We start from the raw sequence: 17699 nt of genomic DNA, 5'->3' as shown, positions 1-17699 counted from the left end.
TCTGTTCCATATCTGTGCATCAAACAAATATGAATGAAAATATTTGTAAAAATAAACTTGTTTTGACACTTGCAAAATATTTTCTGTTCATTATTTTCTAAAACAATATACTTCAAATTCCTAATATAGCATGTACATTTTATTAGGCATTATTAGTATCTAGGGATGATTTAAAGTACAGGTATGTTCACCAATTTCATATAATAGTTTGCCAGTTTACATACAGAAATTGTAGCTGGAGATTTTAGCACTCACTAGTATCATGAAAGCCATGCCCCATGGGTTCTATGAAACTATTGTATATTTATCTGTATGTATTTCTGTGAGTGTGTATACAGTATTGGTTCATTTCTCTGTTCTGAAAATCACTGTCAATACATGGCTGATCTTAGATTCTATTTGGTGAAGCAATAGAGCATATGATTTGGGAAAATGTTAAGGATTCAAATCCAAATGTTGTCACTCACCAAGGCGTATATGATCTCTGTGTGGCTTTGGGTATAAGCCTGGTTGTTGATTCAACTGCAAACCAAGCCATAAGATACTCTGCTTGCTTCAAACATACTCTAAGATTTTTTTGGTGATTGCTTACAATGCTCTCATAGTAATCTATGCAAAGTATTCCAAAACTACTTTATGCACTTCCAAACAGTTGACTTATTTTTAAATAAACTAGACACTGACCTCTTTTCTCTTCTACACTTATTTGCAGAGTCCTCTCAATCACATTGTATGGTTTAAGTCAATTACCATAATAACTTTTCCTAATCTGAATCTTTCATCCTCCTACCAAGATTCTCACTTTGCTTCCTCTTCACATTTTCTGAGGCCTTTCCAGCAAGTCTTAGAAATATACTTTCAAACTGGTAATCAATTTGAAAACTAAAGGATCCTTCCCAAATGAAATGCAGAGTTGAATTTAAAAACAATGAGCAATTATATAACAGAAGACATTAGAAATGAAAAGACATAGTAAATGATTTTATTTTTTTTAAAAAACAAGAATCTTGTGCTCCAAACATTCAAGTAAATTTTGATTTTGAGAATTAATATTTTGGGAAGTATAACTGAAGGAAGGTAGAGATGTTATGATGTAGTTTCACCTTACATTCCTGGTTTGCTTCTGTTTCCTGTAACTACCATAAAAAATAGCATTATAAATGTTTCATGGAGGAAATAAGTTTATTGGAAATTAATAAGCATATTGGAAATTAATTTTCAGTGAATATACAGATATGGAATTGGAATCTAGGAAAACTAGAGTTTTATGAAGCTTCTCTGTCTCTGTCTCTATTTCTTTGTCTCTATCTCTCCCTTTCTGTCTCTCTGTCTTGAGTTCGTGCATTTGAACTCAAAGGTTCATGATTGTTAGACAGACATTCTATCACTACAGCACTGTCCCCTGAATTTTTTTCCCCAACTTTTAGTTATTGACTTGTGTTTTTGCCTGGGGCTGGCCTCTGAAGTCAATTCTCTTCTACTTGAGTAGCTTCAATCACAGGTGTGCTTGCCACACCTGACTGCCTTTTCCTTATTAAATTATAATTAGCTTGCTGCAATTGTTATAAATCTAGATGTTAGATAAAATCAATGCAACTTTTAAAAGTTAGTATTTATACTACATGTATAAATGATCTATTCATTTTTTACTCAGAAAGCACTACCAAAAGATGAGGGGATTGTTTTTTATAATGAATTTCCTCTACAAATCCATGCACTCTCCTGCTCTTGTCTTGTGTATAGTAAAACATGGTGAGGAATTTCTCAGCTTAATATGAAACTACTTCGGTTTCATGCTTTTAGTAATGAGATGATATGAAAAATAATGAAAAATATGAAAAATAATGACTGATTCCAATTCTGACATTTTCTCATTTGTCATATAAAAAGATAAACAAATTTTACTTCTCTCTGTAGGCATATATGTTTTAGTTCAGCTTATTTCTCATAAAACTACGTGTAACACAATGCACCGAGATAAAAGTAATTACTGGACTTAAAATACTAGTATAGTATACTCTTATTCCATTTATCTTCAGGGCAAATGGTGTTACTAAACTGACAAGATTTAGAGAGTTATTGTGATTACTAATTTGACAGTAGTAGGAACTTAACTAAAGATATTCTAAAGGTATTCTACTACTAAAGCCCATTTTGCTTTAGTTATTTTTCAGGGTATTTTTGTTTATGCTTGAGCCAGCTTAGATCTTCTACCTATGATTCACAATTCTCTGGTATGATGGGGTTGTGCTACTATGATTAGCTATCATAGATTGTAATGTGAGGTTCATGAACATGTGCCCAGGCTGGCCTGAATAGATTCTTATCTCTGCCTCCATGTAAGTAGGATTACAAGCCTTAGCCAACATACCTGACTCTAAATAAATTTTGATGAGAAAATAAATAAAAATTGGTCTGTCAAAAATAAGTTTCTAACAAATATATCTAAATTATAAAAGAAGAAATATAAGTGATTATAATCTAAAGTTTATAGACATTTAAACTGTTAATCAGGACCAGTTTGTAGTATACACTAATAACGTCAACATTTATAAAACAATTCTTTCTGAAACTTAAGGTTATGTTAACTGCTATTATTCACCTTCCCAAATTGGCAATGACATTTTAAATTTAGATTTATGAAGCATCTTTTTGACTTGCATCCTATTAAAAACTGAAGGAAATAGAATTTGATCAAATGTAATTTATTAAGCTGAGTATGAATGTCTTGGGATTGCACTGAGCCTTAGAGGGCTGTACATGTAGGAAAATCTTGCAGATATAACATAATATAATATGATCAAAAGGGAAGCATATTGATTCCTATTAATCAATGTGATCCTTGTTTCCTCAGGACATGACAATTAGGTTAAAAGTTAAAGTATCATCACAAGTAAACACATATTTTCCCTAGATTTTTGTGAAAATGAACCTAATTCATAGTTCTTATCTACAAAACATAAAAAATGTATTCCTTTGTTGTTACAGGTATGCAATGCACAACAATAATCCAGATAGCTTTGGTATGTTTATGAAAATTTTCACCATGGAAATTTAGCCCAAACTCATAACTTGTGTTTTCCTTATATCTCACTCAATATCAAAGTGAATGTGATGTTAATATTTTTCTATTGAATTTTTCCATTTATACAAATTGGCACTTCTATTTAAAGAACTTCAACAGTTGTAGTATGTGCTATTTTACTCAATGAAAATAAAAAGTTCAAGCTCTGTGGTAGTTGTATATTAAAAAAGTAAAGGAAAACACATACATACATAAAACATACATACATACATACATACATACATATTAGACTTAAATGTACCTTCAAATTGCAGTTCAAATAGTCATAAAATACGTAGATAAGGTATAATATGCTAAAATAAAATCTGAGGGTCATTACTTTAAAAGTTATTAAACTTGATTTAAAAAAATCAGTATCAGCGTCCTAATTTTTAAATGAAGAATTTGAAGCATAGAGAAAATAAAATGGTTTGAAAAAAGAAAAAAAAAATTGTAGCCAACGTATCACAAATTGATTTTCACATCATGGGACATTTGAATTGTGTCCAGTTTGGACTGAAGTCTTCTATGCATGTTTTTATGAATATTTTTGCTGCACAAATGTATTAACTTTCCTTTGGTAGCTACAAAGCAGTAAAATGTTTGACTCCTTGGGTATTTGCACAATCAGCATTTTTTAGACACTACATGCACAATGATAGGGCTACTTTACTCATCCCCCAAGTAAGGAAAGTTTTTGTGAATCAGTATCTTCACAAAAGCAAAAATTATATTTAATCTAATTGCAATCTTAGTTAACTTGTAAATAAATATATGTATCAATAGATCAATATTATTAATTACATAAATATATGTTCATTGTATACAGGATATTCACTATGGCATTTCTCATGGGCATATATTATACTTCTATCCGATTAATTGGTTCTAAAGCTCATTCTTCCCCATTCGCTTTCTGTATGTATTTTCATACATATACATTCTCTTTCTCTCTACCTTATTCTCTTTCCCTCTCCCTCTCCTTTGTTCCCTCTAAAGAGTTCTACAATTACAAAAATCTAATATGTGTGTGTGTGTGTGTGTGTGTGTGTGTGTGTGTGTGTGTGTGTGTGTTTTAGGTCTGGATTCTGCATAAAGAGTAACCATTTGACATTTGTTTTTGAGAAAAATTTAGTCTCAAATAATCTCACATTATATCTATTTTTTCTCTAAATGCCATGATTTCATTCTTTATGGATGAATAATACTCAACTTTATATTTATATCATATTTTCTTTTTTCTATTCATCAGTTGACAGGCTCCAAGTTTGACACCACATAAACATATGTATGCAGGAGTCTCTACTGTATCCTGAATGATATTTTTTTTGGAAATATACCCTGAATGGTATACCTGGATCATCTATTTTATAACAGGATGAAATATCAGTATTTTAAGTTTTGGAGAAACTTCCACAATGATTTTCATATTAGTGTCAATAGTTTATATTTCCAACAGTGTTTCAGGGTACATTTTCCCTATATCTGCCTTGGCATTTGTCATTTGTTATGTTCTTGGCCATGGACATTCTGCCTGGAATTAGATGACATTGCAAAATTGCTTTGATTTTCATTTCCTTTATGGTCAGGTATCTTGAGAACACTTCTTCATGGATTTAGTAGCTATTTAAGTATCTTCTTTTGAAAATCATATATTTAGTTCATTTGCCCAGTTATTATTTAGATGGTCAGTTCTTTGGAGTTTAGTTCAGTTTGTATGCTTTTTTGAACTCCTTTTCAAATGAATAAATGGCATAGTTTTTCTCTCATTCTACAGATAATCCTTGAGCCTCTGCTAAACTGTTGGAGTTCTATTAAAGAAAATGTATACCTACATCTTTCAGTGTTTTTGTTTAAGACTTTCAAAGGTTCAGGTCTTACACGTAGGTCCTCCACTTTGAACAAAGTTTGATATGAGAGACAGACTCTTGTTTGAATCTTTTACAAGTATATAGCCAGTTTTCTGCACTATTAAAGATTGTCTTAATCAATATTTTGGCACATTTAAAAAAATAAGTCACTACAAATTGTGACTGTAAACATTGTACTGTAAATGTTTTGTAGTTTTCCCCCAATAAAATTTTTGGGAAAAAAAAGAATAAGATGTCTGTGGCAATATGATATACTCTGGGTCTTATATTTTACTCCCTTAGTATGCATGTCTGTTTTTGTGGCAGAAACATTCTATTTTTGGGACAATGTCACTGTACTTTAGTTCAAACTCAGATATTATTATGATATCAACACTATTCTTTTCCTTGGGATTATTTTTTGCTATATGGAGTCTTTTGATTTAGGATTTTTGTTTTGTTTTAGTTTTTTTCCCATTTCCTCGCATTTTTCCATTTTGATGGAGATTGTATGAATGTAGGTATTTATATCAGCAATGTGGCCATTGCAATCCTGTAATTCACTATTTGCACTCCCCACAGCTAAACATCTGAAGTGTCTAGTTTGATCCATTGATGTGTTTTCTTATCACAATAGAGTTTTAGGCTTCATTTTGAAGTGTTCTAATTTTCTATCATGCCAGCTGGTACAGTAGCATGCTCCCCTATTATAGCTCATGAAGAAGGCTCTAAATTCTCTCTTTAAATTCATAAATTGTCAACAGTAGAGAAACTAAGCATTAGTTCTTAACTCTGGGTTAGAGGAAGCAAACATAAACAAACAAACAAACAACTTGCACAGCTGATCTGGCTTTCTTTTGACCTACAGACTTATTTCAATAATTTATTTTAATATACTAACACTTCGCTCAAACATCCCTTAATGTTTTCAGCGAGTTTGGTGGGTGAGGAATTTTCCAGTGCCTAGCTTTTGCTTACCAATTCCACCAGATTACTTATTAGAAGGATGATACTGAGACTGGAAGTGATGGATTTTATTTTCAGAAACTCTCAGCTTTATGATAAAATGATTCACTTTACAAAATTATTTTAAGTGATTATTAAATATGGCATGATAGCTTAAAACTTTTAGCAATTGTAAAATTTAACATTAAATTAGACTGTTATGGTTGAGCCTTTCATCAGCTCCTAGCTATTTCTCGTTCAAAAGGAACTCATACCCACTACCTCTATTTCCTGACTTTTAATGTACTTCCTCATTCAAGCAATGAGATTTTTAACTTTACTAATTCACAAAAAAATGCAGCTTCAATTTTAACTTGTTTACTAGTTTGCTTTTTATTATTTCAAAAGGAATTTTAGGGAATGGAACATGTGTGTCATTAAGAATATCAATATTAAGGATGTTCAAAAACATGCTAAAGAATGATTGGCAGATTTACTATGCAATTTGTTCATCAGATGGGCCAGTGTAATTACTTAATGACCCCATTGTCCAACATTAATTGAACATCTCTAATTACCCAGAGAGATATAATACTTTCATTCAGTGTCTTATGTGTTTCATATAGTAAATTATAACCCTTGTTATAATCCTTACTTGACATTTAGATAAAGGCATTAGTAGTGTTTTGGTGAATTCTTGACATTATAATTACAGAACATACAGCATAAGAGGCAATAATTTAATTTATAAAAGCACTTATTGTGAATTTTTTACTGTGGTATAATTCCATTAATATGATCCATAATCTTTACTGCTAAAATCAGGTTCTTGGCAGGGAGTTGGTGGTCAAGCCTCAATCAATCCTAGCTAAGCTACTCAGCAGGCTGAGATCTAAGGATCTCAGTTTAAAGCCAAACCAGGCAGTTAAGTCTGTGAGACTCTTATCTCCACTAATTCTACCAAAAAGGCTGGAAGTAGTGTTGTGATTCAAGTTGTAAGGTGTTATCTTTGAGCAAAAGAAGCTCAGATACTTAGTGAAATTGAGTGCCAGGACTGGCACACAAAAAAATCAGGTTTATGAAAGTGGTTTACTTAAACTCATTTACCATATTCCCTAACCTATTGCCTAATAAGTAGGAAAGTGATACCAGAACATAATTTGGGTTACAGCTCCAATTTTGTTAGCCATATACTACAATAATTATAGACCAGATTAATGCACCTCTGTTTTCTCATGGTGAAGAGAATGAATAACTAACCATAATTTTAAGTTTGGAAGTTTCTTTTATAATTCGGTGACAGATTTATATTCTCTTCTAAAGGAATGTGAAATAATTTTGTACTAATAAGCTATTAAATTCTGAATGCTTTTTAAAGTTATACTGTAAATTACATTAGCTGAATATCATACTAAATGGCAAAATAACATGAAAAATATCTGATCTTGTGTACTTATATTAAAACTTGTTCCATTTGATTTTATTGTACAAGTAAAATCATAAATTGCATTGCATTCCTCCCTCTCTCTTCTCTCTTCTGTGTATGTGTGTGTGTGTGTGTGTGTGTTTATGGTGTATGTAGTGTATGTACACTATAAAACAATAGTGCAGAGCAGGTGGCTCACGCCTGTAATCCTAGCTGCTCAGGAGGCTGAGATCTGAGGATCGCGGTCCAAAGCCAGCCCTGGCAGAAAAGTCCATGAGACTCTTATCTCCAATAAACCACCAGAAAACCGAAAGTGGTGGTGTGGCTCAAACGGTAAAGAGCTCACCTTGAACTGAAGAGCGCAAGAACAGCGCCCAAGCCCAGTGCAAATAAAGTCAGGATAAAAAGGTATTTTTTTTCTTGTGATATTGTTTAAAGGTAGAAATTTACATTTACTTTTTACAGAACAGATATGAGGCCATATGGCCAAAATCAAAAGGAAAGCCTGGTCATCATGTATACAGATCCTAAATAATCAAGTATTTGAAGTCCAGACTATTTGTCAAGAACACTGAACCTTACAAAACAGGGTATAGGGAAAAGTGTTTAACATTTTCATAAATTCCATTACTTTAACATTTATCTAAATGCTACAGGAACTCAGTGGTCATAGAATTTAAAGTGACTAAATAGGGATTAAAAAAAAGAGGGCTAATTTTTGCAAAGTAAGTCCTTAGCTAGACCATAAAAGGTGAAAGAAACACAAAGACTTGCAAAGTGGGGGTGGTCTCAAAGAACAGTATGAACAATCAAATAGAATGATAGAAATCCATAGAACAATAGAACAATAGAAATCAATGGGACAAAACTGGGAATGTCAGGAAGAATTTTAAATTGAGAATGCAGTGACAATTGTGAGATTATGGAAAACTTGCAAATGCTGCAAAAGGACCTATCCCAGTGGTAAGAGCACTTGTCTTGCATGCCTGAGGCCCTGGGTTCAATTCCTCAGCACCACATAAGCAAAAAAAAAAAAAAGCCGGAAGTGGCGCTGTGGCACAAGTGGTAGAGCACTAGCCTTGAGCTGAAGAGCTGAGGGACAGCACCCAGGCCCAGAGGTCAGTCCCCAGGACTGGACCCCCCCCCCCAAAAAAAGGACCTATTTTTTTCTGAAAATAATGGGGAATTTCACACATTCTGCACATTACCCTGAAAAAATTGAAATGATATTTGAAAAAAATCATTTTTTAACCAGACATGGAAAGGATTACAAAATTAACTTTAAGTAATTAAATCATATAGGATACTTTAAAACTCAGTGTTAAGCATTAGAAATTTTCTCAAGAAAACTTAAAGATAGACAGGGATCTATAAGTAATTAAATTCAGGTCAAGATCAGATTTTCCAATTAGATCTGCTGCCTAAAATAATTCATCACTCAGTTTATATTTAAGGGAAATTAACATTTGACCAAAACAAAATCTTAATCAGAGGTTATATATCAGAAACTAAAAATGAAAACATTTACCTGGATCTAAAACTATTGGCATGGGAATTAACATACATCACCAGGAACTGATGTAAAACATCAATAGCCTATACTCCTAAGCTGTAAACAACTTGCAATTTTATAAGTTACATAATGTCAAAATTCTGGGTTATTTGAAACTTGATTTCTCTAAATTTTCACAAGTCTAAGTGTATTTACATTTTAAAATGTTTGAATGAATATCAGAGAGAATGTAGAGATAAACAACCTAAGGATATGTTTTGCTATCCAAAGCACAATGATGTCTTCTAGGAAGTGGTCTGCACATTCTCTTTTTAGTCCTATTGGGACTTGAGTTTGTTGCCTTGCTTTGTGCTCACACCAAGATAGTAGCTGGACTTTGGCTAGTTATTTTAGAGATAATGTCTCCTGAATGTTTCTTTCCAATCTGCCTTTGCACTGTGAGTGAACAGATTTCATTTCCTCACTGTATAGGATTGTAGGTGTTAGCCAATCAAACTTGGTTATACTTTTAAAATTAAAAGTATCTTGGAAATAAAAATAATCTGCTAAAATTGAGACTACCATATTAAGGCAATTTGCATCTCAGTATATATAGTAAGTACGATCAGAGGCATGTTATAAATATTTACTAGCTCTAGGTACTAACAAAAAATTTGTATCAGAAAAAAAAAGATGGATTATAGCATGGCAACAGTGGCTCATGCCTATAATCCTAGCTACTAAGAAGGCTGAGATGAGGATCATGGTTCAATGTCAGCTGGCCAAAAAATGTCCTTGAGACTTTTATCTCCAATTAACCACTCAAGAACTGGAAGGGGAGATGTGGATTACAGTGGTGGGGCACTAGCCTTGAGCAGAAATGTTTAGGAACAGTGTCCAGGCCTCAAGACCAACAACAACAACAACAAAGATGGATTACAAAATCAAACAATGCCAACCAGCAGCAACAACAAAGGAAGGCACTCTCCAGTTGTGGTTACAGTTTAATTTTCTGGATATCCTCCCAAAATTAATCTTAAAACTGAAAAATGACTTTTAATGAATGAACAGAATATAGTACATAGTTTTTCTACCATTTCACTATTAAAACCATTCAATGACAGAATGATAAGATGCTAGTATCTTACAAGAGATTCACCCATTCCTCTTTTGCTTCTATGAATTTCATACATTAAATCAAAGATGATTAAACAGAAAAATCTGAACAATTGAAGTTTCCTATAGCAAAGTAAAAAAAAGCTCTGGAATGGCATTAGAAGTCATCAGAATGTGTACCTTCTAAAGAGTCTTTTTATAAGAATTTTTAAAAATAATTCTGGATATGTTAACCTACTATTATAGAGGAACTATTTGTAAAAGAAATTACAGCATAGAGTTACATAGATGGAAAAAATAATCTACAAACCTCATTCACGGTGGCATAATAGCTTTCATGTTTGAATGTGGGTGAGTTGTCATTTCTGTCTCTCACCACAATGCGTACTTCATGGTAGATAACAGTGCCAACCTTTTTGTTGATGCACTGGACTTGGACCACAATGGAGTGGATGTTCATTGGTGGCTGCAATACAGAAATAATATATTAAAAAATTAAAGCAATCGAGATAAAAGACCCTCATCATTGTTATCACAGTTGATCATTCAAAATGGATTTTTTATATCTGTTCACCTGGAAACTATGATAAGATAAAAATATTGATAAATTTGCAACAGCATAAAAATAAGACTGTAAAACCATATTTTTGTTTAATCTCAGATGTCAATATATAGGGCATCAAATAATGTTAGATTTAATGAGTTTTACTGGGGATCAAATACTACAACACCAATACTGACATATAAAGTGCTGAAAAAATGCTCTTACAAATTAAAAAAAGAATCAGAGATGAATATTATGAACACATTTATGGTTTTAGATAAACAACGTATTAATAAATTCTCGGGGGAAGAGAGATTGTGAACTAATGTTCATGGTAGTTTCAGAGGGCAGAAATAAGAAAATGAATAAGAAATATTACAAATCCTATGTTTTAATGTAAATGAGGTTTTTCTCCTAATACCAAGTGCACTGGATAGAATGGGCTAGTCAATTAACTGTTGGCACGTCACTTTAAAGATACTCAAATGAACTGTGTTCTTCCGGAGTTCCTTATTTTCTAAATATTTCAACCTATAAAACTATTGCATCTCATTTTGTGGTTTTAAACTGAATAGAAGCACTGGGACAGAAAGGTCACAAATTTTCAAACAGAGGGTCAAATGCTGTGTGCACTGAGTCTCCACTTAATCCTGCTAAGTACGCATAAATTAGTCATAACCAGGTCACTTGGAACTGTTGTAGTTCTCAACTTTAGCTCCCTCTGCAACTATTAGTACCATGGTTAGAACTTAGCAGGCCATAAATTCCAACCACAATGCTTTGTGCTGATGTCAAGGATTCCCTGTAGCCAATATATAACACCCAGTGTAATTTTTGCATTGGAATTCATTCTGTTCTGCTATACAAGTAGCTCATAAATATGTCAAGTATTGTCCCACTAAGTCGATTAGTGAGGGTTTAGGGACTCCACCATGCTCAGAAAGGTGTTAGCAGTATGCCAAAATGAATGCATCCAATGCAAAATTTTCACCACACCATTTTGGTAACCATTAAAATCTGAAAACAAACTGAATTTCCAAAACATGAGCTTGCTGTTGTTCATGCTAAAACATTATGCAGTTATTGAAATTGTTGTATTTGGAAATTATATTTTCCACATGGACATATGTACATGACCAATTACACATAAAACCTTATCAAGAGCATAATGTATAGTATATATTAATAAAGAACAATATATTAATAAAGAACACATCTCCTTCAAAGAATTTGTGCCATCATAAGTACTAGATTCTATTTTCCTGGATAGGAAAATTGCTTTTAGACATATGTTGTGGGGTTTTTTTTTGTTGGTTGGTTGGTTGGTTGGTTTTTTGTCGGTCATGGGGCCTGAACTCTGGGCTTGTGCGCTGTCCCTCAGCTCTTCAGCTCAAGGCTAGTGCTCTACCATTTGGACCACAGCACCACTTTTGTCTTTTTCTCCTTATGTGGTACTGAGGAATCAAACCCAGGGCCTCTTGCATGCAAGGCAAGCACTCTACCACTGAGCAACCTTCTTAGCCCCTAGACTTATGTTTGGTTTTGTTTTGTTAATAATACATTTTCCATTTCCTTATTTTACAATTAAAATGAAATTATAACTTCCACTTGCAATTAGATCTGGAATAGAATCAGATTTAATTAATAATTGTCTATCTATACTAGTCTAAGTTTCCAATGTTGGGTTAGACATTTTTATAGTAAAAGCTTCTGGCCAATGAGGAATGAAGCCCTGAAATCCCAGGCAGAACCAAGAGCAATTCACAAGAATTCAAATGACCAAGTTAGTAAAGGACATGGTGAGGCACATTAAAGGTTGAAGTGCTTGAGATATATTTATGATTCCAAAATTTAGACATGGAAGATTAAACGATCATCTACTCCAACACATTGTAAGGAGATCATGCATCCGGATTTGGGGGTGAACATTTTTACATGTAGTTTTCCCTGGGCTTTATATATTAATTACTTGTCATGAATGCCTTTCTCCTCTTTAACAACCATCTCCACTGTTGGGCACATAAGAATGCAATTATGAGGTCAATGATGCTTCAGATGAATGCATCTCCTAAGTTTTATCAGAAGTGAGACTTTTAACATTGGCAGTTTAGCTGTTGTTAACAAAACACTCATGCCAAGATGTATACTTTTGCCTGTTCCTACCATACTAGGGTGATCCTGGGAAAGTATTGCATATCTTTTTTCCTTTTTCCTTTTTTTCTTTCTTTCTGTGAGTCTTTCTTTATTTCTTCTTTCTTTCTTTCTTTCTTTCTTTCTTTCTTTCTTTCTTTCTTTCTTTCTTTCTTTCTTTCTTTCTTTCTTTCTTTCTTTCTTCCTTTCTTCCTTCCTTTCTTTGTTGTTTGACAGCTACATAAGCTGAATACTACAGCTTCATCCTTACAATTGCTAAACCAGCTTTGATTATACACATCAAACTTGTGTCCTCAAGCCAAGCTGAGTAGTACTATGCTTTGCCACTGTTAGAGATGCATGGATCGTAGCTCTGTTTGTCCTCCTTTTTCAAGGTCACCATCTCTCTATTCTACATAGTCAACTGTGATTTATATTAAAAGGGAACTCTGTTTCTCTTAGACACAAATGGTCCTTTCCTTTGTCATTCTTTTTTTCAGATTGAAATACTATCTTTTTCCTTTTCTTCCCAGGAAATAAACGAAAATTATATGTAAATTTTAATATTATATTGATGAATATATGCGGCATTTAAATTATAATAAAGTGATAACATAGGAACAACCAAAAAAAATAATATCACTGACATCTCGATCCAGGACTCTGCCTGTGCTGTTCAGGAAAAGCATTTGCTTCACAGGATCCAACAAGACCCAGTAATCCACATTGTCCTTCAAAGAGAGCTCAATGGTAGGGTCTGGTCCTCCAGCAGTTCCTTTGATCAGCATATTGTCCACCACAATTGTACCTTCGGACCAAAGAAAGGCATATGAAACAGTATTTTAATCAAATGAACCTTCTACAAAAGAGTATACTTGTAAACCCCAGTGACCTTAAAAACTTTTATTAAAGCAGTGCAGTTCAACTGTATATCTAAACATTCCTAAAAATAAGTAAATAAATAAATACAATAAAATTACCTAAAAAGTCACAAATAAATACATCATTCTATGTGCAATTGATGTTTTGGGGGAGATAAACATAGGAGGCAAAGATTCAAACCCTTGGTGAGTTTCATTATCAATTTTTTGTTTCCCTTTAGCATTAAAGATTTCTCTCCCTCCCTGACCACGGCTTCTTGCAAAGGTGATCATTGAATTTTATCTCGAACAAAAGATAGGCTGGTAATAACAGTCTGGTACTTCAATTCACTCAGTAAGACTTCTGATATGAAAAGAGATATCTGGAAAATAACAGAGGAAAAGAAAAAAGGAAGAGATAAAGAAGTAGTACAGTCTCCCGTGGTGAGGACTGCATCTTCTTCTTTAATCTTAGAGTAAATCCATAAAACATAAGTCTTAATGTAAAAGACAAAACTAGTGTGCAGACTCACAATAAAAGTCGTTCTTCTTTAAGACATGTCAGGGGTACTTGACGACAAGAGCACATTATTTCAATACAACGTTTTGATGCTTGATATATTTTGCCCTCCTCCCCACTTAAATTGAGATGAGTACATTTTTTTAAACTTTATTTTCTTTATTGCCAAAGTGATGTACAGAGGGATTACAGTTACATAAGGTAACAATTGCATTTCTTATCAAACTTGTTACCCCTTCTCTCACAAAGTGGGTCCCTAGCCTTCCTCCTTGCTTAAATTCCATGTATCTTGCAAGTTAAACACCCGTAACTTGGATGGAACTTCAATCTCATTCTCCATTTCATAGCAATAGTTCCTTTGCCAAACAATAATGTGCTATGGTTTATAGCAATAATTTTCACATATTCATATTCTGAGCTCAGGACATGTAGAAGAGGTGTGGCTATGCAACCTAAAGACTCATGCACCTGGCACTGGTGGCTCACGCCTGTAATCCTAGCTACTCAGGTGGCTGAGATCTAGGATCCAGGTTCAAAGCCAGCCTGGGCAGGAAAAGTTCATGAGACTCATCTCCAATTAACCAGAAAACTGGAAGTGGTGCTGTGCCTCAAGTGGTAGAGCACCAGCCTTTAGCTAAAGAGCTGAGGGACAGTGCCAGGCCCAGAGTTCAAGCCCCATGACCAACAAAAATAAATAAATAAATAAATACATACATACATACATACATACATACATACATACATACATACATACATACATAGACTTATGCTTCTACACAGTGAATGAAGTGGAAAATGTCTTTTCTCTGGGATATCACATGAGAATATACACTTAGTCCATAAATATGAATCAGGCTTGAAGAATGTAATGCGAACTATAACACTCACAATTTATTAAGGCCTAATGTCCCAAATGTTAAACTATTACATAGTTAAGAAAGGAATAAGGTCTTGTTTTATAATTTTCTTAGCAATTTAAAAATAACAGTTTTTATTATTCTTTTGTTATATTAGTACTAATGAGCTTTATCTGTCTAGAAATTTTGAAAGAAACTTTTTTTTACAGTAAGAGAAACCCTAAATAATGTGTAAATATATACCTTTTATCTGAATGGTAGAGATTTATTCTAATATTTCACATGCTAGCATAGATATTACTTTTTAACTGATATTTCACAGTCTGAGAAACAACAGGATGAATGTAAATACATGGCACTCCAGATGCAAAAAATAAAGCTAAAATATTTTTAAAATAATAATACCCCAAGTGCTCATTCTGGGTTTTCTGCACAACTTTTACTTCTGCTCTCATCAATCAGAAAAAAATAATCGGCACCAAAGAATTAAACTATAAACTCCCTTCATTAGTTTAACCTATCAGGGAGAGTATCTTCCCTTGGTCCCAGGATACTTGAGTTTGTGCAGCTGATGAACAGGGATGTCTGTTTTATAGCTGACCCCAGAAAACAGAGGGCATATGGAAAGATTGAGATCATCTAAATCTCCTCTTGCCTCATAAACTTTTCTTTCACAAAAATTGTGCTTAACATCTTCCATACATCTGAAAATCCATTCCCCATCCTTGGCTTCATTTAAATATTAAAACAGATGAACAAAAAATAAAAATATAGGATATACAAATAAAGGAGAGACTGTGACACCATGAAGAGGGAAGTGAATGGCTCTGTTGCTAAGAGAGAAAACAGGAATGCTACTTGTGATAAAGTGAATGTTCTTAATGATAATCATCAAAAGCCACTGACTGAAAAGACCTGCTATGGACCCCTTTACATAAAGGTTTCCTTTCATCATAAATGAAAATGATGCCAAATAGAAAAAAGACAGTATTAAATTTGCTTTATATTCTGTATTAGATGCTAAGAAATCTGGCCCTGGGTCTGATAGAGTTAGACTCTAATCCTTGATGCTGATTTCCAGCTATATTCAAGAGGAGAGAGTATTAATTCTCAATTGTTTTCTCTCTTCTATGAAATCAGCACCACAGTTAAACAGGGATTTCCATAATGAAACTCATGTATATTTCTGAAAATGACCTCTGCTCTACAACAAGGATGAAATCTAAAATAAGCCAAATTAAAAATTACTAGTACAATTAAAAGTTTTTGTGAGCTTTTCATCAAGTTTTCATGCCTGTAAATATTTCATTTTGTGCTTCTTCTGCAAAGCAATATACATTGAAGATCACCTTTATCTAAACAAATATATTTCTCATTTAAACATTACCTAATGCTTATAAACATTAGGTAAAATCCCATTGATATTTAGAAATTTTACTGTTTATATGGATCATTTAAAATAAATTTTAATTAAGAAAAGTAATTTGAACTTTTCATCATGAAAACTAATAGCCTAGTATTTTAATTCAGAGAAATAGAGAAAAAGATTATTTTTGAGATGGGTTTTTTCTATATAACCTTACCTGGATCATAAACTCAATACCCCAAGATCTTTCTGTCTCTACCTCTTAAAATCTGAGATTACAAGCATAAGCCACCATTCAGGTTCAGAGATATACCTCCCTAACTCATTCATCTGTACTTCCAGAATCCCTAGATAAATTAAAATACTATTAATTATAGTAGGTGTATACAATCTAATGTATATTCTCTTTGAAATTTACTTTATTTTCTTTTTTGTCCCCAAAGATGTTCTTGCATAGCTACATTTTCATTCCAGATTGTATCCAAACATAAATTTACTAGAGAATAATGTATAAACCAATACAAAGTCCTCATTATACCAACTTCCTTCCATTCTTACTCATATATGTGGTAATTTACATCAGAAAAGAGTCTTTGGGGTTGCTTTGATGATAAATAAGATAACTCAAGCACAGGGCTGATTACAGTCTGTGATATTGAAAAGGTTTAAAATGTGAGTTATGGTTACTGTTGTTGATGTTATGAACTGCATTTTATTTTTTAGAAAGTATCTGAATCTTAAGCTAAATACTTTTTGTCACAGTTTTTATAAACCAAGCCTATTCTTCATGCCACAAAACTGGGATTATCATGTTTGATCAATGCATGGGACAGCAAAGCTGTCAGTGTTTATGATCTTCTTGACAAACAAGTGTGAACCTGGCAGTGGGACGCAGTGGTCCTTTATCTCTCTAATCAAACTAATTCAATGATGACAAAAGTCTGTACTCAACAAGTAGAGAGAATAACTGAAAAAAGAAATCTGTTGAAGTTGGTGATGCTTGCCTGCAATTTCAAGTACTCTAGAGCAAACACCAGGAGGATCGCTGTTCAAGTCTGACATGTAAAAAGATGAGCAAGGCCACAATTCTACAAATAGGCTTGGCATAGTGGTTTCACATCTGTAATCCCAGCTATAAAGAAAATTTAGGTAGAAAATGGCACTTGGAGACCACTTCGAGGCCAAAAGAATCTAATCAGAACTATCAGAACATCATTTATAGGGCTGGGAAAGTGGCTCATTGGTAGAGGGCTTGCCTGCATTCATGAGGTCCTGGGTTCAATTACTCAGCACCACATATGCAGAAAAAGCCAAAAATGGTGCTGTGGTCCAAATGGTTGAGCACTGGTCTTGAGCTGAATTGCTAAGGGATAGTGCCCAGGCCCAGAGTTCAGGCCCCACAACCAACTAAAAAAAAAAGAACTATGAGAACATCATTTAAAGAATGATGTAGCATGAATGAAAGAGCACCTCCCTAGCAAACAAAAAGTCATGAGTTTCAAACTCCATAACCATAAAAATCAAAGAAC

General features: G+C 33.4%; 1 protein-coding gene across 3 annotated transcripts in view; it reads right to left on the bottom strand.

The window, feature by feature from the left end:
* Pcdh15 (protocadherin related 15) overlaps positions 1 to 17699 on the bottom strand; it is a 620145-nt gene that overhangs the window by 306794 nt on the left and 295652 nt on the right. For all 3 annotated transcript variants that reach the window (XM_070020439.1, XM_070020440.1, XM_070020438.1), the window contains 2 exons: positions 13215 to 13375; positions 10204 to 10359 (listed from right to left, as the gene is read on the bottom strand). In XM_070020439.1, the coding sequence (XP_069876540.1) occupies positions 10204 to 10359; positions 13215 to 13375 (317 nt within the window). The remainder of the gene's footprint in view (positions 1 to 10203; positions 10360 to 13214; positions 13376 to 17699) is intronic.

The sequence above is a fragment of the Dipodomys merriami genome, unplaced genomic scaffold (assembly GCF_024711535.1).
Source record: "Dipodomys merriami isolate MVZ:Mamm:240054 unplaced genomic scaffold, mDipMer1.0.p SCAF_14, whole genome shotgun sequence".
NCBI lineage: Eukaryota > Metazoa > Chordata > Mammalia > Rodentia > Heteromyidae > Dipodomys > Dipodomys merriami.
Note: the sequence above shows the minus strand (reverse complement) of the source record. Positions and strands in the feature narration are given on the sequence as shown.